The sequence below is a fragment of the Aspergillus udagawae genome (genome assembly GCF_001078395.1).
Source record: "Aspergillus udagawae IFM 46973 DNA, scaffold_5, whole genome shotgun sequence".
In the NCBI taxonomy this organism is placed as follows: Eukaryota; Fungi; Ascomycota; class Eurotiomycetes; order Eurotiales; family Aspergillaceae; genus Aspergillus; species Aspergillus udagawae.
This window is the reverse complement of record NW_025091268.1, coordinates 553,402-578,831: the sequence shown is the minus strand read 5'-3', so window position 1 is coordinate 578,831 and position 25,430 is coordinate 553,402. Positions and strand designations below refer to the sequence as shown.

The 25,430-nt window shown below is 49.8% G+C and overlaps 7 protein-coding genes across 7 annotated transcripts; 2 read left to right on the top strand and 5 right to left on the bottom strand.

The window, feature by feature from the left end:
• Positions 1 to 135: 135 nt before the first annotated feature.
• Positions 136 to 1,102, bottom strand: Aud_007014 (short chain dehydrogenase/reductase family; the record flags this gene model as incomplete). The annotated part of the gene is made up of 4 exons (XM_043291910.1): positions 136 to 355; positions 417 to 720; positions 777 to 1,011; positions 1,073 to 1,102. The coding sequence occupies 4 exons, from the start codon at positions 1,100 to 1,102 to the stop codon at positions 136 to 138; spliced, it is 789 nt and encodes a 262-aa protein (XP_043147845.1).
• A 483-nt stretch (positions 1,103 to 1,585) lies between these two features.
• Aud_007013 (deubiquitinase OTU2) lies at positions 1,586 to 2,581 on the top strand (the record flags this gene model as incomplete). Its single annotated transcript, XM_043291909.1, has 1 exon — positions 1,586 to 2,581. One exon carries the CDS (start codon positions 1,586 to 1,588, stop codon positions 2,579 to 2,581), a length of 996 nt encoding a protein of 331 aa, XP_043147844.1.
• Positions 2,582 to 2,711: 130 nt separating this feature from the next.
• Positions 2,712 to 3,683, bottom strand: Aud_007012 (putative thiol methyltransferase; the record flags this gene model as incomplete). The annotated part of the gene is made up of 2 exons (XM_043291908.1): positions 2,712 to 3,071; positions 3,192 to 3,683. The coding sequence occupies 2 exons, from the start codon at positions 3,681 to 3,683 to the stop codon at positions 2,712 to 2,714; spliced, it is 852 nt and encodes a 283-aa protein (XP_043147843.1).
• A 726-nt stretch (positions 3,684 to 4,409) lies between these two features.
• On the bottom strand, positions 4,410 to 6,404 carry Aud_007011 (gamma-glutamyltransferase family protein; the record flags this gene model as incomplete). Its single annotated transcript, XM_043291907.1, has 4 exons — positions 4,410 to 5,693; positions 5,753 to 6,102; positions 6,160 to 6,178; positions 6,240 to 6,404. 4 exons carry the CDS (start codon positions 6,402 to 6,404, stop codon positions 4,410 to 4,412), a joined length of 1,818 nt encoding a protein of 605 aa, XP_043147842.1.
• A 909-nt stretch (positions 6,405 to 7,313) lies between these two features.
• Positions 7,314 to 8,753, top strand: Aud_007010 (uncharacterized protein; the record flags this gene model as incomplete). The annotated part of the gene is made up of 3 exons (XM_043291906.1): positions 7,314 to 7,552; positions 7,613 to 7,931; positions 7,986 to 8,753. 3 exons carry the CDS (start codon positions 7,314 to 7,316, stop codon positions 8,751 to 8,753), a joined length of 1,326 nt encoding a protein of 441 aa, XP_043147841.1.
• Positions 8,754 to 10,023: 1,270 nt separating this feature from the next.
• Aud_007009 (uncharacterized protein) lies at positions 10,024 to 11,184 on the bottom strand (the record flags this gene model as incomplete). The annotated part of the gene is made up of 5 exons (XM_043291905.1): positions 10,024 to 10,146; positions 10,203 to 10,752; positions 10,820 to 10,927; positions 10,979 to 11,004; positions 11,059 to 11,184. 5 exons carry the CDS (start codon positions 11,182 to 11,184, stop codon positions 10,024 to 10,026), a joined length of 933 nt encoding a protein of 310 aa, XP_043147840.1.
• A 9,140-nt stretch (positions 11,185 to 20,324) lies between these two features.
• On the bottom strand, positions 20,325 to 24,047 carry Aud_007008 (PE repeat family protein; the record flags this gene model as incomplete). Its single annotated transcript, XM_043291904.1, is given in 4 exon segments — positions 20,325 to 23,272; positions 23,323 to 23,574; positions 23,641 to 23,869; positions 23,889 to 24,047. The coding sequence occupies 4 exon segments, from the start codon at positions 24,045 to 24,047 to the stop codon at positions 20,325 to 20,327; spliced, it is 3,588 nt and encodes a 1,195-aa protein (XP_043147839.1).
• Positions 24,048 to 25,430: the final 1,383 nt, after the last annotated feature.

Below are 25,430 nucleotides of genomic sequence, written 5' to 3'. Positions count from 1 at the left end.
CAGTGCAAGGCAGCCACAACCAGGGAAATAATCTCAGATAATCTCGGCAACACCTCCTTGAATAGGTCATGATAAGCGTGTGCATTCGAACATTTTTGCTTTTCTAGTCTGCGCTAAGCCGGTTGTGTATGTTGTCTACATCTTCGCAGCAATCGCGCTACCACCGTCCACCGTGATTGTCGCACCATTGATGTACGCACCAGCCCGACTGCTGAGGAAAAGGCAAGCACCAGCGACGTCCTGAGGCGTGCCAATACGGCCCAGTGGGTTAGCACCTTCGATAGAATCCCGGAATTTCTCCAACGTGGCGGCCATCATCTTGCTCTCGAAGGGACCGCAAGCCAGGGTGTTGGATCTGCGAGAAGCCATATTAGTTGCCTTTTTCGACGCACGGAATCAGCATAAGGTGTACGAACGTGATATTCCTCCTGCCAAGGTGATGTGCGAGAACACGGCTCAGATGGTGCAAGCCAGCCTTGCTAGCGCTGTACGCGAACGTCTCTAGAGCCGGAACTCTCAACCCATCAATGCTACCGATGTTAATGATACGAGCTGGATCATTCGGCGCACCAGCCTTCTCAAGAAGAGGCGTAAGGAGCTTGGTGAGATCAAAGACTCGTTGAAGGTTCAGGGTGAGAACTCTGGTCCAGGCAGACGAGGGATATTCATCGTAAGGAGCACCCCAGTTTGACCCGGAGTTGTTCACGAGGACATGAAGCTCTGGTAGAGCATGAGATTAGCCTTCCGCCTGAGCAGGGCTCCCAAAACCAACTTACTGCTTTCGCGCTTGGCAATCTCCTCAGCTAGCCTCCTGCATTCCTCCTCCTTGTAGAAGTCCGCGGGAATAGCATACGCCTTTCCCCGGCCAATAGCATTCAGCTCCTGCACGGCCTTCTCGCAAGCCTTGGCATCTCGAGACGAGATGTAAACTGTTGCGCCGTTGGTGACGTAACCTTCGGAAATCATGCGCCCAATGCCTTTGGCTCCGCCGGTGACCAGCACCACTTTGCCCTACATAATTGTTAGCAATATGCAAAATGTTGGCGCGCAAGCAATGAGCACCAATACTAACCTCCACATTGAAGAGGCTCTGGGTATCCATGGCAATAGTGTCAAAAATGATTCTAAGGCGAAGAAAAATAGAAACGAATGAAGGGAATGAGTTCTGAAGAATCTTTCAAGGGAGATGTGTCTTCGCCATGGTCGAGGCGAGAAATGCCCTCCTCATATAGTCTAGCTACGATGCTTATCCGACGACCGAGAGACTGTTGCACGGCTTGGCGAAGAATACCGAGGCTGTTCGGAGCAGGAACAACAGAAGCACCGAATAGACGCTATGCCTAATCTAGGAAAATACAGGGCTGTCTGGGCGCTTGTGGGGGCCAAGTGCTGTTTCATGATATTTGTCTTGAGTTGCAATTGTTCTACAGTTGCATGGCGTTGGTACCATAGATGACATTATCGTTTCAGCACCTTTTGATTGGTTTCATGTACAGTCTCGCATATTTCCTTTAGACTTGCTCTCAATACCCGAAGATTATAGATTTTACGCTTTACCTTGCATTTTGCCTGCGTTCATCCAAAAATGGAAGAGCTATTAGCGAGACATCGCAAAGAGCAGAAAGATCTTCAGGCGCGCATCACACAGAAGAAGAAATCGGCTACAAAGAAGACACGTCGAGGAATAAATGAAGAATGCGAGAGACTGCAGCGCGAGCTCTCCGATCGGCACCAAGCTGAAATTGCAGCGCTCAACGGCGAATCTATCCAGCCAGTCGCTAGCTTCGAGGACCTTAGTCTTCGAGATTCCGATGTTGAAGATGCAGATACAGCAGAGAAACCCACGCCAGATGGTACACAAGCCACAGACAGCCTCCCGGAGCCTTCAACGACCGAGTCGACTGCGACCTCCACACCTGCCTCCGCCCCACGTACGAAGAAACCAAATCGACAGAAAGCTCGTCTGGCACGTCGGGCAGCGGAACAGGCGGCTCAGTCGGCGCTCGCCGCAGAAGAGGCCGCACAACAGGTTGACCATCGTGGTAACGAAAAGGAGGTGATGGAGGCTGTTTACAAACGGCTCGGCTTGAAAGAGGTGGAAATCAACCCAGATGGGCACTGTCTGTACTCAGCTATTGCCAATCAGTTGGACGAATCAGGGCTTGGGCTAAGGCCTGATCCACAAAGGATAGTCATTCAACCCCAGACACAGTCTCGGATTGATACGGTTGCTTCGCCCAAACATGATGGCTACAGAGCGGTTCGAGCAGTGGCAGCGGATTTCATCGTCGAGCACAAGGATGACTTCGAGCCCTTTATGGAGGAGCCGTTGGATTCGTATACACGGAAGATCAAGCTTACGGCGGAGTGGGGAGGACAGCTGGAGCTGCAGGCAATCGCTCGGGCGTATGGAGTTAACATTAATGTCATTCAAGGCGATGGCAGGATAGAGAAGATCGAAGCCGGCAATATGGATGGAATTGATGAGGAGGAAAGAAATAAGCGGGTCATCTGGTTGGCATACTACCGGCATACGTACGGGCTTGGAGAGCATTATAATGCACTTACGAAACAATCATAGAGCAGCCATTCTACAAGGGAGAAACATGCGATTTGATATCTGGTTCTCGAAGCTGCTAATTGCTCTTAAGCGTCTCAGGATCGTTGTCAGGGTTCCGAATTACGCCACAAAGAACAAAAGGATTGATGAGCTAGTTCGGGCGGCGCCAGATCGATACTCGGTCTTGGACCTCTCCTTCCGCATTCTTCCCATTTTCATGCGTCCGAGCTGGTTGCCAATATGCCACTCGCTCAAGCCCCTGTGGGCTTGGCGCTTTTGATGGGTCAATGCTACATTGACGGTTTGCATCATACGGGATCTCTTCGCCAGGGTGGCTCAGATGTGCCAAATAGGCCTCGGATGTAGAGGCCCATGGAGGGCCCTGTAGTGACGGATCCTTGTGCCTTGGGTATTCAAGGCAAATGAGATGCCCACGCGGCGAATCTGCCAGAAGCTGGGTGTGTCTGAGCGCCCATTGCGGGCGCATTAACGGGTTCAAGGCGCAAAAGAACTACCAAACTCAGCAATTTAGCGAGAAAACCACAGTACTGCGATATAGAAGCTAGCTGACTCTGCTCCTGAGAAAGAAAGTAGACACTAGGCCGGGTGCATTGGACTGAGATCCACATACCGTGTAGTCGTAGATCAAATCGAAAGAATTGCGAGGCAATTGCAGCTTCTCCAACCAAGTATCCTGGAAGAAATCACCCTGCACGAAGGTGATTTTGCCTTGACCAATCTCCGCATCCCGTACGGGATACTTATCCCCATTCTTTGCCTGTTCCTCTTTACACACCTCCACGGCAGTGGCGCTATATTCCAGACCGTAGGCATCGTACCCGAAACTGGCTAGGAGAAGCACATCGACACCTCTTCCGCACCCTGGGACTAATGCCTTCCTCCGGTACGTGTTGCCCTGCGCATCTCGGGCAATGGGGCTTCCGATGATAGTGCGCTTCTCGATCAAGGTATCCTCCAATGCTGGATTGGGGAATCCTTTGTCAAAGGGGAGAGGTTTACCCTTACTCTTATCCCAGAGCTCAGCCCATCCTTCAACGTAATTCTCCTTGTATCCCGCCAGGAATCCCGGGATACTGGAAGGGAGTTTGGGGTCGTTCGACATCAATGAGATAATACGGAATCTATGGCGGTTTGTCCTTCAACGTTGCTCGAATCCAGCTCGTCCGCGAATCAAGGCGCAAAGCCTTATATAGTGCCTAGGTACGAGGCGGGGTAAGTTATGGTTCTGGGAAGGCCCGAATAAACGGTTCGCTTTTGGTTCCCTCACTATACCCACTTCTCCAGGATTTCAATCGACGACGGTCTCAAACTCTCTCGTAATGACTAATGATTAATAAGCCAGCCGATCAAGTTTATTGCTTCGGTAGAATGAAATCCTCATTTATGCACAACTGTGCTGAGAACTCTTGGGATCAATGAGCGATCTCAAGCTCTCCGCGTCCACTCCATATTCGAGAGGAAGGATTCGTCGATATGCAAGATACCTATTATTTTTGAGGTGGCATGTTACCTTGGGTAGTAGATGGAGACAAGTGATCCGAAAGAACCTTAGGCAATCTTGAGGGTACCTTGCTATATCGGCGTACACAAGAAGCCGATTGATGCTAAAAGCAGGTCACCTAACATGCACAGGAAACGATATCACAGGGAATTAAACGGTTACGCCCGCGCCATGCGTAAATTAGCAATATTTCGAAGCTTGGGGAGACATTGGCATCCACTGCTACAAGATGGCCTAATCATCTTGCAAGTCTATCTTTCAGAGAGGAGACTTGCGATAGGTCCACGTTCATTGACTCATAGGTATCAGAAAGCTGAGTCAACTATTTCATACTGCAGGGATCGCCATCCCATCTCCTCTGGGGTCACTTCCCGCACTGTAGACCAACTGGCCATCGTCGTGATGACAGCGAATGATCTGTCCGCGACCAAACATTCCCCTTTGCCACCCTTTCAAGACCTTGACTTGATGTCCAAGCCGCTTGAGGCCTTCAATCGTTTCGCCACTAATACCCTCCTCGATATAGATGGTCTGATTGCCAGGCTCAGAGTCAGCCGCGATACAGATCCGTGGAGCATCCAGCGCTGCTTGAGGATGATAGTTGAACGCAAGCATATTGAGAAGAACCTGGACATGGCCCTGTGGCTGCATGAAACCACCCATGACCCCGTAAACAGAGTGGAGAGAGCCATCTGAGCAATTGGTGATCAGGGCAGGAATGATTGTGTGGTACGGTCGCTTTCGTGGAGCCAACGCATTAGGATGAGCTGGGTCCAGAGAGAAGTTGGCGCCGCGGTTCTGTAGCGTAAAGCCGCAACCTTTCGGAATGATCCCACTACCAAATCCAGCGTAGTTACTGTTGATAAAGGAAATACCGTTGCCCTCTTCATCAGTCACGGCGAAGTAGACAGTGTCGCAGTGATTGTGAGCTGGACTACCGTGATCGACGATGGCTGCCGCTTTCTCCGGGTTGAACAGCTTCGCCCGTTCGGCCAGGTACTCCCTGGAGATCAGCTCTTTCGACGGTACCTTTTCCACATCTGGGTCCGTGACCCACCATGAAGCATCGGCAAAAGCAATTCGAAGACTTTCGATAACAGCGTGAAGGTACTCTGTCGAGTTGTGCTGATCCTCGGTAAATACAGGGATCTTTCCCGTCCTTTCAAGTTCCTCAAGAATACCCAGGGCCATGAGAGCAACGATGCCCTGGCCGTTGGGTGGGTGCTCCCATATCTCCACCCCTTGGTTTGCTTCACCGTCCGTTCCATCGGTCTGCTTTTTAACTATATCTTGGCCCGTGAATTTGAGTGAGATAGCTTCAGTATTCTGTGTTCCGGTCTCAGCATGATACTTAAGATCATCCAGGGTCATATAGCCACCCAGGTCCTGGACGACCTTGACCAGCTCTTCTGCAACTTCGCCTTCATAGAACCCCTTCTTACCCTCCGCAGCAAGCTTTCGGAAGGTCTTGGCCAATGTCGGATTCTTCATGATTTCACCTGGAAGGGGGCTTCTAGCGCCATCTTTGGCTTTCGGATCAGGCTTGAGCATCTCCCGAAAATTTGGAGATGCATTTCGTAGCAGATCTTCACTCTCACGCCACTTGAGAAGCTGTCAGAATGATACATTATACTACAAATGCGGGACAAATTAAAAAAGATGAAACTTACAAAGTAGGAGGATAATTCTGACACCGCGAATCCTTGCTCGCCCAATTCAATTGCTGGTGTTAGAATCTGCTCCAAGGACAGCTTGCCACTGCCGAATCTCTCCACTGTGTCTACCCATCCAGCAGCTGCGCCGGGGGTGGTCACCGATAGGACGCTGGTCATTGGGATGCTCCTCTTCTCATTGGCATCGACGTTCAAATCCTTTCTGATCGTCTCAAGCGTCGCGTTGGCGGGGTATCGGCCAGAACCGTTGAGTGAATGAACTTTCTTTGACTTTGCATCATAGAAGAGACAGAACATGTCTCCACCAATCCCGGTTGATGAAGGCTCGGTGATATTCAATGCGGCGGCTATTATTTGAAACGAGTTAGATCTGGTCATCATCGCTCATTGCATTCAGCACTTACCCACCGCCACAGCAGCGTCCTGGTGATACGTAATAGTCAGTGGAACTGATGCCCGGAGAAATGTCCCGTTGCACACATACCGCAGCATTTCCTCCTTCCTTCAAGATTCTATGGCCCGCAGCGGCTGCCAGAGGTTGAGTACATGTTACGATGCCTTTGGTACTGTGGACAGTACTCCTTCTACTAGCAAACGGGACAAAGTCTGGGTTCAATTTGGAATAAACAGCGTGGGAGTTGAGAGGCATTTTGAAGAGAAATGGCAAGGGCAAACGGAGAGCAGTAGACCGTGAGCTTGAGCAAGCGAGAAGACGGTGGTTAAACGATGAGGGGCGGGCGACTCTTAAGTAGGACAACAGATGAAGACTCATAGGGCCCTACTACTATTACTATCGGGATGCTCCGCTCCTTTACGCCGTCCGCTGGAGTCCAACCGTAACCTTATCAGTATTGGGGTAGGTTGAACTTGGGAATACCGTTGCGACATTCGCAGAATAAACATACGGAGCACTATTTGAGATATACCATGCATGAAGTACCTTCCTGTCATCATCAATACCGTCCGTTGCCACCATCAAATGTCTCGAATTCGCTTGTTTGCGACGACACGCTGGACATCTCCCCGAGGAAAACAGAAAAACGTGGAGAAGTTGGGGTCACCTTCCTCTTCGGGAATGAGGGGCAGCTGTACTGCTTCTGGTTTAGTGCGGGAGGGATACGCGTGACCTCCCGATAAGACGGAGGGACACTGGCGTCATAACAGAACGACCATCTCTCATCTAGACGTTGATGCTCCGGGTAACCAGCAGTATTGTCATAGAGACTGTGTATACAGAGCCTCAAAGGGAGCCTTGTCACACTTAAGGTCTTCCGTTCGCCTTCGCTTCTCCATTCCCGAAACGAACCACGAGCCTGGCGCCCCGTCGCGTCGCCCCGCCGACAACGGAGCGATCGTTCTCATCCGCATCAATCCACTGTATAGTCTGCATGGATGGCTGCTATACAAAAGTGACAGCCTTTCCCTATTAACGGTGTGATATCTGTCTATATTGGATTTGGTCGTTCAATGGTTCTTCTGCTCCTGACTGACTCTACCATCTGTGGAGCTGCCTCGAGCCGAGCGCGTCCTGCTTCTACCTTCTGTTTTTGATGGCATAATGGTGGTATTTGTCGATTATGACCGCGATGTATATGTTAGAACCCACGAGGGCACATATCAGGGGTACTTTCAGCCCGATAAACCTGCATTGTCAAAGTTGAAGGCTATTGGCTCTGATCCGCCAACTCTTCCTGACAATGATCATTCTGCTGATTCGATGCACGATCATAAAAAAATTGACGGCTCTCATGAGATACTGAATCGTAATGGGTTTTCAGCTGCTTTGAGTTGCTATCCGTATGCCTTGCTGACCGGCAGTTTCTGCCAACGTCACCTGGGTGCTGACTGAAGCTTCAGAATAGTCAAGGAAATCGCCCGACAGGTCGATCTCAATACGCTCTATGCACTCTCCCAAACTTGCCGTCAGTTTCATGTCAATCTAGCACCATATCGTCATCAGCTGGTGAAGCAGACCCTTCGTTGCGAGAATGAGTATGTTGAAACTCTTTCGGATCTCTTGGATGGCAGGGCGGCTATTCCTGACAGCGTGAGATCTGTGCTCCGGCTTGTGAGTCAGGGAACCTTGACTTCCGGTAGACTGGTCAGGGGCAAGGTCGGTAGATGTGCTCGGGATATGGTAGCGGAGTGTCGGAGATGCTCCAGGATTGTATGCAGGGTATGACCGAATGGAGCTTGTGGCATGGACGAGCTCGACTAATGGCGTCCACAGAATTGCACCATCAAAACCCCTACCAGAAATATCCTCAAAGATCGCGTTCGCCGCCTGTGTACCACCTGCCGTACGGCACCCTTAGCCGCCCATCTTACCCGCAGTCCTTCCACTACAACTACTTCTGAAACCCAGGTGCCGCCGGACCTTTCCAGTTTCACAGCATCAGCTTTTATACATTCACCATGCTCTTGCGAAGATATGGTATGGCTTTGTTATCCATGCGGCAAAACCCTACGCAGTAGCGACACTACTTATCGCCGTGTGTGGACTTGGCGCACTCGGTATAGCACATATCTAGGAGGCCTGGGCACAGGGATTGGAGAGGGATGTCAAGGGGTGAAATGCGGGAGGGAAGAGGATTGTTTAGCTGCTCAGGAGATTGAGCTGGAGGTGGAGTGTGAGGCAGACGAGTCGTCACCCTTGGGAAGTCCGCACAACCATCATCAGGGCAATGCGCGCGGACATGGTCACCTCAGTTCGCACGATGAACTTTTCCGTGGTCAGTCCTTAGAAAGAAGTAACAGTCGTGATGAAGAAAAGCCGGGGTACTTCAGACAGGAAATCATTGGGATAGGCGGACGAGTTAAGCAAAAAGCGAAGAAGCGCATCACTGTCGGAGCTTGTGTTGTGGAGTATGAGGATGAACGTGATACCGGTCAATATTTGACTCGAGAAGAGCAGGGATTGAATAGGAGCTGGTGCGGTTGGTGCTACAGGGTTATCCCATCCAAGGATGACCTGGCTTATCTATTGTCTATACTGTGATGACATAGCAAGTCTTATTGTAAATCAGCCGGAGTGTATAGGGATAGTGTGGTATGGGCGTTGGAACATGGTGACTTTTTATACGCTTTTAATACGAAAGTTGAAACTTCCGTCGCGCACACAGATACGAAATATAGGACTAATGAAGCCCGACAGTAGCACAACAAAACCCAGTAGGCATACCGAGCAAAAGAAATCATGATCCCATGATCAACCCTCGACCACATTGATGATATCAATCCCCGACTGCACGCACAGTACACCTATTGACCAACCAGATTCGCTCCTCAGACACAACGAATCCACGCAGTAATGACATCCTGCTATCTGACCAAGAAAGCCCATTTGTAAGAATACAACTTGGACATACTGCACTGCAATATCTCGATTTAGCATCCTTTCTGTATCATATCTCTGCGCTTGTCACAACACCCCCAATCTCTCGCACGGCAGCCGCGCAGTCCTAGTACAGCCCGTCGCAGAGATGTCAGTCGGAATCACAGACACTTTTCCACGGCAGGAATGTGCTCCGAAACGAGGACATTAGATTGACTAACAGGTCAAAAGCGAAAGAGTGGAAGAATAATGGGTGGCAATTACGCTGATATGCATAATCTTCCAGTGCTAATGAGGTCTGGAATGGATTCCTGAGGCAAGAGCATGACATATGTCAATTTTTTTGAGGTTTAGAGACAAACGCTGTTATTGTGTTATCAACACCAGTATCGACTGACAAACAGTTAAAGGAAGAGAAAACTCTATCTCTCAACGAAGCATGAAACCAAATCAACCAGTGCCGTGAATCCAAACAAGTTCTATCATAAGGGCGTTCTCTCCAGAGACACGTGAAAATGAAGGAAAAGTAATTGTACAATACTTGAAAAAGATCGTATTGACTGCAGTTCTGTAAAGCGAATCGTGGGTATACGCTCGTGAAGCAACATAGGGAAGGACATAAATGAAGCAAAGAACATCGCATAAACCAACGGGATGAGCACCTGAAGCCTGAATATATGATTGCGGCGAGCTGTACAAGATACGCCTGGCCCATGAGTTTTTTATCAGAGGATATAGGTGAGGATAGATGATTGGAGACATTGTTTGATGACACCGCTATGGGGTGTGGGTGTGCACGATATAATAGAGGCTGAGAGTCCTTGCAACCAGCCCTTTTGGTGATATAGATGGTGAAAGACGACGAGATTTATTCGAAGGTGGTGCCTGCGGTAGTCTTTTCTGTGGTAGACTCGGCTAAAAAAACGTATACCGATTATAGCGTCCAGGACTTCCAGGGCACAGCTTGAAAGGGTACGGTTTGGGGATGGGGGTGGTCATCATAGGTGACATGGTGTGAGGGTGTCCATGTAGGAGAAGGATAATGGCAGGTCATAGGCTATAAAAACTGTTAGTTCACAAGACTGGGTAGTACGGAGAGACATGGCAACGTACTGGGGAGAGTAGGCTTCCATTCAAAGAGATGGGAATCATTGAGGAGAGGTTGGCTTCGGCAGGGTCCCAACCCCGTAGTGTGGAGTGCAAAGGAACCGGCGAAGACGTCAGATCAGAGTCAATGATGCTACTTGGGTACGAATCAACCATTGTAGCTGGGGTAGATGAGAGTGAGGAACGGCTATGCGGCGGGAGAGAGAGCGAGGTGCCGTCCGAGGCGGGCGACGGGCATGATTCTGGAGTTGCGTAGAACCGAGTGTCTTCAACTGACTCGAAAATCTGGTGATTGCCATACATGGATACCTGAGGAGTTGAGTGCATGTCCATAGGGTTCCACATCATAGTGCAGTCGCTCGCGAGGCTCGAATTGATGGACGAGCCTACCAGGGCCCCGATGGACATTGTGCTTGGTGACTGTGTGGCAGCGAGATATGTGTTTATGGCTGGATCTATCGGCATGCACTTGGATACTCGAGGGGGTTCTGAAATAGTGGGAATTTGGGTGTCCCGCTCCCACTGCGATGGGCTCTCCATCTGTGCCTCGAGTTCACTGTGAGGTCGACTGTCAGCTGTGCCTCCAGATGAGCCAGAGCTCCATTGCCAGGATCAAGACTTACTGTCTTGCCATGTGTCGGGCTAATAAGTCTGAGCGATGAAACTCCTTTCTGCAGTTCTGATGAGGGCAGCGGTATAAAGCTTCAGGCTTGTGGTTCAATTCATGACGTCTATAAGATGATAAGTAAGTCTGTTGTGACACAATTGAGAGGCTATGCTACCTTCTATGTTCTGCTCTTGTAAACACCTGAAGACTTTGTCAGTAGATGTCCCTGACACAGTCAGATGTCCAAGGACCAACCTTGTTGCATCCCGGGAATTCGCAAGCATGCACACGCTTGCCCTTCTTGGCTTTGCTGATACGATGAGTGGTAGGTGTATAAGTGATAGGAAGAGGAATTTCTGATGCTGCATTGCTCCGACGCATGGTCACAGTGGTCTGTTTACTTGTTGTGGAGGACAATGATCTTTTAGAGGCAGAACGTCGTGGTTGATAGGCTGTCGCTGCGGAAGATGTGCTTGAGGAGTGTATTGATGCGGAGAGGTGAACTGGCGATTGAGAGCAAGATATAGCTTCAGAGTTTGAACAAGCACCTCTAAGCATGTCGCAGGTACGCAGGACAATATATGGGGGAGGTAGGCTGTGATGAAAGCTATTGTTGCGTTCCTAACAGCTAGCAGCGATGAGATTGGTCGATGGCGAGGAGGGTAAGATCAGATGTTGTAGAGAAAAAGCCTCGCATGCAAGTGACAGAGATGCAGTGGAGAAAAGAAAAAAGGAAAGAGTCAAGATGAAACTGACGGAATGGTGGCAAAGCGACTGGAGAGACTGGGGGGATGGAGGTGAGAATGAGGAAGTTGATATAGATTGTTTGAACCGTCGGAGTGGATATGCGAGGTACCAAGGCAGCCTGCTCCAGAAGATCTTCCTCACCCCCAGGCCCACAATTGGATGGTTTGATATGAAGATGATAGTGAAGAATTCAGGAGGGGGTAAAAAAAAAACCTGAAACAACGGTATTATTGATGATGATTATTTTTGGTCAAACATAGCAACAAATCATGTAAGTAAGCGAGAGGTGCAGGTTTGATGATCAATCTGCAGGGTGATCATACAAGCATGGCTATGTGCCTACTAGCCAGGTATACTTTGGATGACTCGGTAAAACTGTTTGTACACATTGTTATCGATGTGTTTCCCGGCTGCAGAACTAGTGTGAAAACTAGAGTAAAAATACTGCAGAGCCACATTAGCTCCAACAGTCCTCATTACGTTGGAAATCAACCTTGACTGAGGTGAGGACTCTGGACCTCGAAGGTGGAAATCAGTGAAGCATCAAAAGTTCAAAGTTTAATAAATTAGAATGAAGCATGGTGGGCCCCAGTGAACGAGGACAGATTGCGGAGGTTACATTACACAGAGCTAGAATACCTTACAGGAAAGTCAAAATTTCCCCTGAAATTTGAATAAAAAAATAGTATTGGATAGAACTGAAAATAATAATACCTCCCCATTTCAGCCATAAGCAGACCACCAACATCCACACTGGAACCGAAAGGGCTCGGATTAGCTCATGCGGCTGAGGCGCATTCGAAAAACATGGACATGCAAAGATTTGGAATATTATTTTTACCCTTGAGCCAACAACGTGTACAGCCAGGATTAACCAAGTCCCAAATATACTTCAACGGTTTTTGGTTAGGCTGATTCTTATCCACAGGGAAGAAGCTAGACTGGATCTTCAATTCCCAAGCCACCTTTTAGAAGTCAAGTTGCCTCAGGGATCAAAAGGATTGTAGAATTGTCTGAACACTACGTCTATGTTAGATAGAGTTGTGCACTCTACACGTTTCAATTCAAACGTTTCTTTCCATATGAAAACAAAGGCAGGGTACTTACCACTCTGAGGTAGCGGACGGAGTATAGGTGCCTCAAAGTCATGATGACGAGATGATTTTCTGACGGGCAAGGGTTTAGTGGCCATCCTAGACCATGCAGCAGCATGAAAAGCAACAGAAAACAAATAATCACGAGAGGGTAATATAATAATAGCAGTCCATAGGACGAGGTTGAAAGTGTTGGTTGAACAGCGACTCTGATTGGCTGGTTCGGAAATACTTCCATCTTAGCTGCATTTTCCCATGGAATGTGTGCTAATTATACCACTTTTCTCCATCCATTCTGAGTTTACTTCTTCTCTGGAAGATTATTTTCTTTTTTTCTTTTTCTTTTTTTTGGTCTTTTCGCTCAGGCTGCTCCCGCACCGCTGACACCTTGGGACAAAGGCATTCAGGCTTCGCTCAGGTCAGCCCTAGGCACAGAATCTATCACAAGCGGAACAAAATTACCTATTCTTGACTCAATTAGTATGCTGATTGAACTTTTATGGGCTCCTAGACATCTGCCAAGGACCAAACGTTAAACCAGCTCGGGCGGCTCATTTGGCTTCTGACAGACAGCGAAAAACAAAAGAAAGGAAAAAGGATTCCGCCATTGGTCGTCCCTCAATACCTATCTAGGTCTTTTAGGAAGTTATTCCAAATGGTCGTTTCAAATTCCGACCCTTGTGATTATCGCTTTTGTTGAAAGTTAGAACGAGCCAACCAGAAGAAGTTCATCTGTCTGGCCCTCATGGCCATGACACTGCCCCGCAACCAACACATAGCATTTCAGGGAACTCCCTATTTTCATCTCGCTGACAGATCAATTCTATTGTATAGCCATAAGTCAAACATTAGTTGCAAACTTCCTCTTTTAGATGCTGGAGAAGGTTCGTCCCGTGTCGAGTCTGCCTCCCAGGGCTGTGACCTCCGTATTTGCAGTTAAATATAGCTACGTACCCTAGGGTCTGCAGAGTATGCATTCTCGGGGCCTGTCTTGTATTTTACAATTCGTTCATGCTGCTCGAATTTATTTAAAGACAGACATTTGAGTAACATTCCTCCACCACAGAGGCATGGATCATGGCTTAAGGAGTAAGGAGCAGTAAGGTACTCCGTAAACGTGGACAAGCACCTCCACGTGTGGATAAATGCCATAAGAACCTTGCATCCTTCGCTTGCAGTGTCTACTCTGTGCTCGTGCTCGTGCTCTCGGCACTAGTCCTCATCCGTGGTTTGTTGGCATTGACACTTGACAATCAACTGAAACCTATGCAGCCCTCCGGGGGAAGATCCGGCAATCTGCCCCAAATGTCCGGTCGATTTTGTACCACCTCTGTACTTTCCAAACATCACTTCCCTGTCAAGATCTCCGGATTTCGGCACCTGTAATAACGCATTGTCCGTATCCCTGGACTCCTAGAGAAAATGACAACGACAAAGGAGGAGTGGGCCACTTCTTGTTATGGAGAATCCAAGCATAGGCTTAGCTTGTTTCATCTGGGTGATCAGTACGCCATCTAATGGACGACTGCCTAGTCTATGACATGCAAAATTAAAGGAAAGAACAAATCGATACCTCAATTTCACAGTTATTTCTGAAGCTTGTCCCAGTGTGTACAGTACTCTGGCTGCGGGAATTGTCTCCATGTATTCTCCATCCTTCGAAAATCAACAACCACAGTCGATCCTCGATACGATCAGCGAAGGTCTTAACCAAGGCCAAATTGGTTAGCCTCGGATCCAACGTCCGAAACATTTTTCTACTCGTTATCTACAGCCCTCTAGTAATCTGTTATGCATCCAGCAAATTGATTGCATCCATCCATTATCATCATCCTCACTCTTTGCAAGCAAACAGTCCTATCGGCTCATTCTGCAATTAACCCACACTGCAAAACCTAGCCAATCACTCGGGAAACCAGTCCTCCGTAACCTCTTTGCAGATGAACATACGACAGTGAGCTAACGATTTCTCGACATTTCCATCCAATACGCAATAGTTAACCCTCCTTCTTCCCGAAAAAAATGATCGTCACTTCCACATGGACATAATCCGCATTAGAGTGCATTAGCCAGGAATGCCGCAGTGAGCATGGCAGCATGGGTTAATGGAGGGTAAGATACGTGGCCAACCACCCATGAACTTGCCAGTTGGCCATGTGGTTTTGAGCGTCCCGGACCACGGACTGGGACACGGACTTCGTTCGAGTCCTGGATTTCGGCAGATAACTGTTCTTGATACTACATACTAAGTATATGGCCGTTGTAAGCGAAGTACTAAGTGCCATCTACTCCGTAGCTATTGAGTAGTAGTAGGGCAGTGGCACCAGCCTTTGAGGCTGCAACCCGAAGCTCATTGGCTCTAAGTCCCTCAGATCGAAAGAACCTTACATTTATTGTTCGCCCTTGTACATCCTACTCCGTACCAAGCAACATCCAACATTCCACACGATTTTACATTACATTCGACTTGTGCTCGCAGAAGCCATGCCGTCATGGGGTGTGCAAGCGATGCATGGATGAAACCTTCGACGCTGACACAACGCAGCCAGGCTGCAGTCTAGCGAATCCTTTCAAGACTCTGGCGTGTTGGTTTTGGTAGAGCCATCACGTGGCGGGGGTGCCATGCAAGGTTCCTAATCCTTCGACGCGGGCCGGTGGATCAAGGAAAAGGCGAAGTTTGCGTTGGGACTGATAAACCACGGACTACTTGGACTAGTATTTCCGTAAATCGTCATTATCATTGATGATTACCTAGGTGTGTTGACGGAGATGGCAACTGGTCAGCGACCGGTCAATATGCTTCTTTTCTTCCAACTTACTTACACTACGTGCTTCTTCCTCGGCGAATCTGGCGGTGTCCCAAAATAGTCAGAGTGTTACGAGGGCACATATTAGATGCAGGCAATTCCAAGTCCAGATCCTGCGTTACACAAGGGAACTTAGGCAAGGATTGTCGCGAGATGCGCGAAACCCTGAGATTCCAAAACTCAAGTCTGTACTATGCTAGGAGCACGTGTGTTACTGGAGATTGTTATGAGTGAGACAACAACGTGGTTGTCTGTGGGGAAAAGGCCAAAGGCCCTCTGTTAGTGTCAAGTATGGTGTCACTGGTGTCACCAGTGTGCCAGTGATTCCTCAATCATAATAGAAGCTGTATGGAACCAGGATACCGCTAGCCTTTTGTGGTATAGCTAAGGTATGTTGATGGAGTTGGTTCTCCACCAACCACACCTTGCCTAGTCAGGTAATCGGTAAGGTCCAACAGGAATCGTAAGATCAACTGAAATTTGAACTACTCAATACCGGCAAGGTATCCATGACTAGGTACCCATGGTTGCAGTAAAACAGTTGCAGATAAGAAGGTAGAGCTTCATAAACGTCGACCATTGAAGCAGAGGGTAACTGAAGAGTGAGGGTTAGATCTTGACCTGCACAAGCATTGCCCTTCACCTGACTTCGTCGTATAGCCTCCCATTTTGAACAAGCCGCAACCTGGACTTTTGTATTTGATTGGTTAGGTCCATTCCAGGTCGGAGAATCGGTAGACAAAGCAATCCGTGACAAGGATCCCACAGCCAGAGCCCAATCTCGCCCCGGTCGAAAGGTCCTAGTACTAGGGCCTAGTCTAAAGGTTAGATAATGGTAGGTGGTAGATAATGGTAGATAGATAATAATTTGCAATGGAGACCAGATTTGCAATCCCCGGGCTCGGGCCCGACACGGTCTATTCTTAATGAGGCTTATTAGCGTCCGACTAAATATCGATGGCATCATGGCTGTATTATCGAGTCTCGACTCTAGTGCAATTCGCAGCCAAGCCCTGCACGAGTGCACAGTTTAGGGATCTTGCACTGCCATGCAACCGACTCCTGTCATTCATCTATCTCAAACATGACATAGGTAAATCTGCTGTCATCATGGAGTCATCGATTGAAGCATCGAGATCTGAAACGGAAAGGATGAGAAAGGTTGGTGTTGGTACTGCGCCTTGCTCATAGGGTTACCCGTTCTCCAGGAGAATTCAGCCTGGCCTGATTGCCTCAGGCTGTGGGCTGGGACTTGGGATCTGCAAATCGCCAAGAACGTTGTACTGGAAAAATTCATGAGCTTAGGGGTGCAGTAAATTACAAGCTTGGGTCCACTTTTGATCCTGATTCCTGACACCAGAAGGTAAAAGCCTCAGGGTGGAGAACTTGAGACCTTTCTCTTCGGATGGCGGAGAGGACTCCGACGTACCTTTCAGATTCCCAATTGGCGCAATCATTGACCCTCCTGGCCAGCTCGGCCAAGTTAACGGGCTCATACCAATTGCCTATTTTGGCGTTTCATTGTCCTTCAACCTTCAGACATGCTATGGAGTCGTGGATACTGGAGTGACTTGTAAGACTGGACCCTGAGCGGGTGCGACCCCTGAAATGGGCAGAATCTCACCAAGCATAAGTGTCACTATTAATAAGGATTCTGCCACAAAGTAAGATCAATAGTCCAGATAGCATCATCTGAGAATTCAATAGCCACTAACTTATGTGGCTTGCGGTTTGCGGGCTTGCAGCCAATGCCTCACCAGCAGATAGATTAGTTGATCCTAACGCTGAGACGTTCTTCTGTATTCTGCTTGGATTCTACTGAGCCAGGATCTGGTAGACCAAATGCCATTCTAGTGTTAACGATAGTTTCTCATCGATATCTCCTACCTTGGAATCTATCGCGAGAGTTTGGATTCCACCACAGACGAAACGGCAGGAACCGCCTGGGCTGCTACCAGTAGTGGAATAGCGGCCCGGTTATCGCCAAGTGCCGCGACTGAAGTTAGCAATAAATTGGAGTATTGGAGAACGATCTGAAGGTCGACTCCTTTTATCTCCGAACATGTAACTAGTGTACCTGATGGAGTAGGAGTCTGCTGTCAGGGGATCTGTGGTTGTCAAAGCTTTCGAGTCAATCCACCCCATCTGAGGCCGTCCGCATGATTCACTAATACTCTGTAGTCGCGTAGTCTAGTCTACTCTGTACTATTGCAGTTCAGTAGTAGGTAATATTAGCTTTCTGTCCCTGAGGAAACTGGCTCGGCAGTCTTCCGTCGTCGTGACTACTTAATCTTGCCTAGCACCGTTGTGTCTCGCTTGACAAATCGGCGCCATACCAATCAGCTTTGTATCCAAACCCATGCAAAGAGCGCCCAAAGCCTTGGCAATCTCAACTCCCCAGCTGCCTCTTTTGGATAGAAATCTGCTAGCCGAGAAATTGGACAATGACTTTACCTGGAGCTATGTGGGCTCTGAAAACTGCTGGATGAATATGTTCACTTTCTACCAGCCAAAAAGCGAGAAATGTTCCTTCGCCGTTGAATGTGGAAGCATTTCCTTGGGAAGATGAGCCTAGCTCCCGTTTAGAGACTTTTACGGGAGCGGCATATGGTCTACCGTCTACCCTAACATCCCAATCACAGGTGTCGCAATTGTAGATCTTGAAGCTTTGGTAACCCCCTGAACTGCGCCAACTGTACTAAAATCCAGAACCAGATCTGTCATGTCCCCGCTACATACTCCATACAATGGCCTTGTATTTTGATAAAGATGGGTTCTCGTCCAGCTAGATAAACAAAGGAGACGTTGTTAAACCAAAATGCTGCGAAGATGTCAAATTGCCCTTAATTAACTACGTCTTTGCGTCTGGATAGGATTCGATTCCTGGCTGGGATGCAGATATTGTCTAACACAACGTGGCCAATGCCAGTGGCAGCATAAGTGCAAGCCAACAGAGAATTAATTCAGTAATTGGCTGTTATGAATTACAGAGTAGCATGGAAATATATGAAGGTTAGATTAAATCAATTGTTCGAGCCAAGCCAGTGTCAGCTAAAGACCAGGATTCTCTCCTGCGTACTCCGTACCAACTTTTATTTTTCCGATTTATTTTTCCTGGATGGGAAACTGGTAATGGGTAACCACTATACACGTGCATGTGCCTTAAGGCGATTGAGGAACAGCCTGAGGTGTCTTTTATTATAGTAGATTATTGTCGAGAGAATACCAGTTGCCTAGTCAATCAGTCATGCTCTCTTCAAGGCACCCGCACACGCAGTCACTGGAGAGTGCTTATCTTACCAACTAACTGCTGAAGGACATTCTGCACACCATTAGCTTCATCTCAATATTCAGGTAGCATATTCCATATGCGGATGCCACACGCCATAGAGCGTTCTATAGGATGTCCACAAAGAAGACGATCACCAACATTGATGGATGTCCACGGATGGCCACCACCCAATCGTATCAGGCGAACACTGCGAACCAACACTCTCCTGCAGAACGGACACGATGATTTGCTCGTATTCCGAGTCATCATGCACCGGATAGACAACCCGTGTGGCTACGACTACAGGATGACACTCGACAAGTAAGCTGAAGCTGACATCATCTTTCCAATCATCCCTGCTGATTTGTTAAGACAGGGGAGGTGAGATGGTGATATCTTACTCCATACAATGCTGCGTGTTTCGCTCCCTTGCTGTGAGTCTACCAAAGGCCTATCATGATATCATGCGCTTGGCCATGAGGCCATAGTCAGATGTCTAGGTACGGACGCGTTACTGGTCAGTCGGCTGGATGAGTCCAGCTACGATCGACAACTTCCAACTTCTGTGACTGCACAGTCAGGCCATCAGCTAGTCTCCAGAGCTCAGATTGGATATGCCCGTCGCCACAGACGTCGAACTGCTGTGCGTGGACGGGCGGATATTACTCCTAGGTTCTCTTCTGCACTGATCTTCCCCATACCGCGACTGCCGAGTATGACCATATCTTCGCCACATCTTCTGCCTCCGTCACAGCAATACGGAGCCTTATCCGTAGCGAAAGACGCCACGAGGATGATGTGAGTGACATTACTGCAGATCATGCACGACCCTAAGCCAACACAATGTTTCTCACGGTCATAGGAGACGAGACTGGCCAGACTTGAACGTATATTCAGCAGAGAGGCAGAGGCCCTGTATTGATTCAGCCCGGGCTGGATATCTCTGAGTAAGATACAAGCGTAAAACACGTGGCTAGGATCGGCATCGCATAGACATACTGTCAGATATATACTTGCAGTGCAATTAGTAGGCTCCAGTAGACGCGCACGCGGACTGTGCTGATGTTAGGTTTAAGTTAGTCTGTGTGGCCTTTCTTAGCAAATGCTTAGGAGAGATAACGACGAGACGTTGAATACCGGTCTTGCGATGTCTGACAACTGTATCGTACGTTAAGTTATGGCACCGGAAGGTAGAAGGGACGCGTGGGATGCATCTGCAGCTCTGCCTCGAGAATCGAAGGAAGAAAAGTGGAAGAAGTTGATTCTTTTCATTGCAAATGGTCACAGTGAATTCCGAAACAAGTGTCCCGCTGGAGGAGTCCACATTTTAAATACAGAACCAATGTCAGAAAGCTCGCTCGACAAGATTGCTGTACAAAACCCCTCTAGATGCATTCATGAAAACAAATATTGAATACAAGGAAGAATGGCAAAGTAAAAGCAAAAAAAAACACCACATATGCTTATGCTAAGATGCCGAGAGTACATTCGCTGAGACGCTAGATGGTTGCGAAACGTCCATGTTGTCAATAACCTGAACGGTAGTATGGGAGTAGATATCAAGGTGGGTAGATCGTTATAACAAGCGAAATGGCGCCTGAGTTAATGAGCAACAACTGCTTTGAGCATATTCTTGAACTTCGACTGTTCCTTTGGAGGCTCATCTCTCCGGTGTCTGTGATGGCGATGGCGTGTCTCTCCACTATGACGGTGGCGATGATGGTCGGTCGTTTCTCCTCCCTTTGACTGCTCTGCTTCGTCCGCCGCCCTTCGTCGAGCCCTTCTCTCGCGTCGAGCATGGTCTTCCTCCTCCGCATGATGGGAGCTCGTGGAACGGTCCGTGGTCCCTCTTCCTTCGTGCGCGTGACGGTGACTGTGGGTATGGCTCGTGGAAGACCGACGTTCAAATACATTTGCAGCAGCTTTGTTGCCATTGATCTTGAGAAGGGGCCCATTTGTTTCTGATTCGGCTGTTGTCATATATTTCAGGAAGGCTCGCGGCTTCGAACCCGATGCATGGCCATCCCTTGAGGAGGTGCTTCTACGTTCGCCTCCGCGACTACTCGAGTGCTCTCCGGTTCGGCTCGGTTCGATACTCGCGGTAGCCTTTTCTCGCGAAGAACGTTCGACATCATAGGTGCCTGAGCGCTCGGACCTTCGTCGACTGGGCTTGACATCCACGGCAGCTTCTTCTTTGGACGAACGCTCGCTTCGTTTAGAGCGCTCTCGCTCCATGGAATGCCTGTCTTTCTCTGCCTTCTCGGGAGCACGCAATTTGTCTTTACTTCGTTTTTCCTCCTGCCTTAGCTTTTCTTCATGCTGTCTCTTGGCTTCCTCGAGGGATTTGGTCCACCGATCAAGGAGACTGCCACTTCGCTCAAGTTTCTGGCGTGGCAATGATCTTCGTACTTCCTCAGAGGAACTCTTCGAATGCCGCCTTTGTCCCAGATCCGGGGACCGTCTCTTTCTCCTGCGTGCACGATCGGCTACTATGGCGGCTGGAACAATAGCTGGCAAAGCTGCTTCCAAGGGCTCCAAGCCATCGATATCTCTTGAGGTTTCCTCAACAGGCGTTGGGGCTGGAGCCTCTTCGGAGACTTCTTGGTCCTCAGGAGCAGGTTCTTCGACAACGGCAGGTTCCTCAGGAGCCGGCTCTTCAGGAGGAATTTCCTCGGCGGTAGCAGGCTCTTCAACGGGGACGGATTCCTCAGTAGGGACAGACTCCTCAGCAAGAGTCTCTTCCACAGTAACAGTAGCAGGTTCTTCGACGACTGCAGGTTCCTCAGGAGCCGGCTCTTCAGGAGGAATTTCCTCTGCGGCAGCAGGCTCTTCAACCGGGGCAGATTCCTCAGTGGGGACAGATTCCTCAGCAGGAGCCTCTTCCACAGTAGCAGGCTCTTCAGCAGGGACGGACTCTTCAACTGGCGCGGGCTCCTCAGCAAGAATCTCCTCAGCGGGAGCACGCTCTTCAACGGGGGCAGGTTCCTCCGCCGGAGCAGGCTCTTCGGCAGCGACGGGCTCTTCAACTGGCGTGGGTTCCTCAGCAGGAATCTCCTCAGCGGCAGCAGGCTCCTCAACGGGGGCAGGATCTTCAACTGGGGGAGACTCCTCAGTAGGAGCCGGCTCTTCAACAGGCGCAGGTGGATCAGCTGGAGCGGATTCTTCAACGATGTCGGGTTCATCAGCAGGAGCAGGCTCTTCCGCTGGAGTAGGCTCGTTAGCCTCCTCGGCTGGAGCTGGGTCTTCAGCCGCGGGTTCTTCCGTTGGGGCAGGTTCCTCAACAGGAGTCTCATTGACTGGAGTGGGTTCTTCAGCCGCAGCAGGTTCTTCGGCAGGAGGCGGTTCCTCAGGGGCAGCCTCTTCAACTGGAGTAGGCTCTTCAGCAACAGGTTCCTCTGCCGGGGCCTCTTCAACAGGAGCAGATTTCTCAGGGGCCACGTCCTCAACAGTAGTCGGTTCTGCAACAGGAGCTCCTTCAGCTGGGGTCTCCTCCGGTTGCGCAGGTTCTTCAGCTTCAGGCGCAGGCGGGGTCGGCTCCTCAGCAGCAGGAGATTCTTCAGGCGCAGGCTCATCTACAGGAGGGGGCTGCTCGGTAGGTGCCGGCTCCTCGGCCTCAGGTTCGGGGGAAGTAGATTCTTCGACAACTCCTTCCGAAGGCGGCGACTCTTTAGCAGCCTCTTCAGCGGGAGGTTGCTCGAGTGGTATTTCATGGGCTTCCTCTTCCTTTTCTTCCGCTGGAGTTTCCTCTGATTGAGTTACCTCGTCACTTGGCAATGCTTCCGGAGCCGCTTCGGCGGCAGCATCTTCATCCACAGCTTCGTCCACCGCCGGTGTCTCAGCTGCTGCTTCTTCGGATGTGGGAGCTTCGGCTACCTCCTCGTGCTTGTCCTCGACTGGGCTTTCTTCAACCTCAGGCTCTTCAGCGGCTTCCTCAGCGGTAGACTCCTCCAACGTCGGTTCTTCCTGTGCGGTTCCGTCTGCAACGTCATCCGCTGCTGCATCATTGGCAGCTACCGCTTCTGCAGGAGTGTTGTCCTCCGCCGTTTCAGTTGACGCGGCGGGCTCCTCCTCAGAAGAAGGTTCAGGCGCGGGCTCTTCAGCAGCGGGCTGCTGCTCAGCAGGAGCTTCCTCGGTGGGAGCTTGTTCTTCAGCGACGGGCTGCTCTTTTGAGTCGTCGGTCTCGGCAGCCTCGGCCCAGTCGTCAACTACCTCCTCCTTTTCGGGTAGCGGGTCGCTCTGTTCTTCAGCAGGTCCGTCCGGGGCTGGACTATCGTCCGTGACGGGTTTCGTCGCATCTTCTTCTGCCGACCCAGCCGTAGGTGGGTCGTCCTGTACGGGAGCAGCTTCTTCGCAGTCCGGATTGTCTGTAGGTGAGTTCACATTTCCAGTATCAATATCGACGTCATCAGGTACCCCTGCTGCGGCTGCTGCTGCTGCTGCTGCCTCCTCTTCTGCTTTGGCATCCTCCTCAGCCTGCCGAGCCGCTTCCTCTTTCTCGGCCTCAACCTTATCGAGCTCTGCGGACGGATCACATTCTGGGAAATCATCCTCTAGGAATGAGGTCAGCTGGCTTTGTGCACTCCGGTATCCGCAAGCATACCGTTGCTATCCCCTTCTGGCGGAGGACTCTCATCTACCGCAGCTGCGGCACCATCAGCTTCCTCGGGCGGTGGAGCTTGCGCGGCATCGTCAGTGGCCGCTTGCGTCTCGGACTCGTCGGGGGCGGCAGCGTCTTCCGCTTTCTGCTCAGTACCGTCTGCCTCTGGCGCAGGTTCTCCTTCTTCCTTGGCTTCTGGCGCAGGCTCATCTGACGGTTCAGGCTGAGGTGGAGCAGCTGCCGCTTCAGATGACTCTAGACGAATGTGAGCAAGTTGAACCCTGATAAAGTGAGAAGGTGGCGGTTGGCAAGCATACGTACCTTCAGATTCGGGTGCAGGTGCAGCGTCATCGGGAGAACTACTTGATCCTTCTACTGGAACACTCTCTGGGGATGGGCCTTCCTCTGAATTGGTCGCGTTGTTGGTGATATCCTGATCCTTATCCGATGTCAGACCATCCGAAGAAGTAGCAGTGACGGGATAAAATGAAAATTGCAAAGTTTGACGGTCGAAGGTCTGATATTGACGCTCGAATGTCTGATATTCAAACTTGGGAAGTTGTGCATACTGTAGGTTGGCCATGGTCCCCAGCCTCGGTGGCCTCTTCAAGGCCGGAGTCGGGTGTAGGGCTGTCTTCAGGGAGGGAAAACTTATTATCGTTCACCGGCAGGCGTTGCCTATTGCTGTTATTGTTCTTCTTTTTGCTCTTTGTTCCTTTTTTGGCCATGGCATCGGATCAGTAACAGTACGTCCAGCTATAAGCCTCTCGGTTCGGCCCAGTTGATATATCGATTTATATAGACAAAGTACGTCTTCCCTGTCAGACTCTCTTCAGGGGTAGGAAACGATCAATCAGATAAAAAAAGAAAAGGAAGATGCAAGAGAACGGAATGGAAGATTCAGACATGAACAGGCATGGAAAACCGAATTTGGGGCAGACACTCATGTGTCAGGGAGGCCAAATCGGGATTGAACAAGCAGCACACCTCTTGTCCCTCCGCCAACAGCATGGTGGTTCCGCCCAAGGTCCAAGGCGAGGCGACGTATAGCCGTCCGCCTGTACCCATTGGGATGGGATACTGTCAAACTACAGTTGAGTCTTGCGGCCGGATAGCCGTGGGACGTCACCAGCGAACTACCCAACGGCATGATTTTTGATTGGGCCACGTCTCACAGATCCAATAGCCCTTGACGAGTTTAGGAAAAGAGCTTGGGAGAACCCCTCCCGAAAGCATCGTTAGGGCCAGGAAAAAGCAGGACGATTGCCATCTGCAGGAAGAGCATGCAGTAGCCAGCAGAGGTAGCGGGGCGAGAAGGGAATTGACGATAGGGAGAAAGCGAAGCCGTCCAGTGGTGGAGTTGCGTGGGTTGTGGATAACTGGGTACCGCAGGGTTGGTGGGGTGGTGCCACCGACAGATAAATCATGATTGTCTGTGTTGCTTTCTCTGTTTTTGGCCATAACCCGCAATAGCCTCGCGCGGCTAAGCCAACGCGCGTGGACGAAAAGGGTAAATCATTAGGAGGAGCGACCAGCAAAGAGAGGGCTTTCGTCGGGCAGCTCCTATGCTAGACAATAAACATGATCTTAACGGCATCATAGATGCCAAGCAGACCGAACAGTGATGCAGAAGAGCGGAAGGACTCGGGCTGTTTCCTATGCTTAGAAGAAATATAGATGGAAAGCCTCCAGTGGCCAGCAGGACAACGAGGATGATAATCATGTTCAACCTCTCAGGGACACTCCTCAATCACCGATTCCTGCCCAACGCAAATTGCGGGCGGCGGCCGGAATAGGATGCACAATGTGTGGAGGGTGCGTCGAAGCACCGGCCAGCATGGCTGGGATCAGACTGGAGTGCATGATCGCCTTCTGTCCTGTTCGCTGCAGCAGATTGTCAATCATGATCACCAGCTGTTTCATTTCTGCGATTACGACATCGACGATGATAGTTGGGACATAGAATAGACAATTCTTGATGAAACCGAGTCGTTTGGAGGGAGAAAGAGAAGGCGTTCCAACTCCACCGAGACACTTCAGCACCACGAAGATCAGTTCTAGACTGCTTTAGGCAATACCCAAAATACTCCCAAGTCCCAACCTCCATCTAC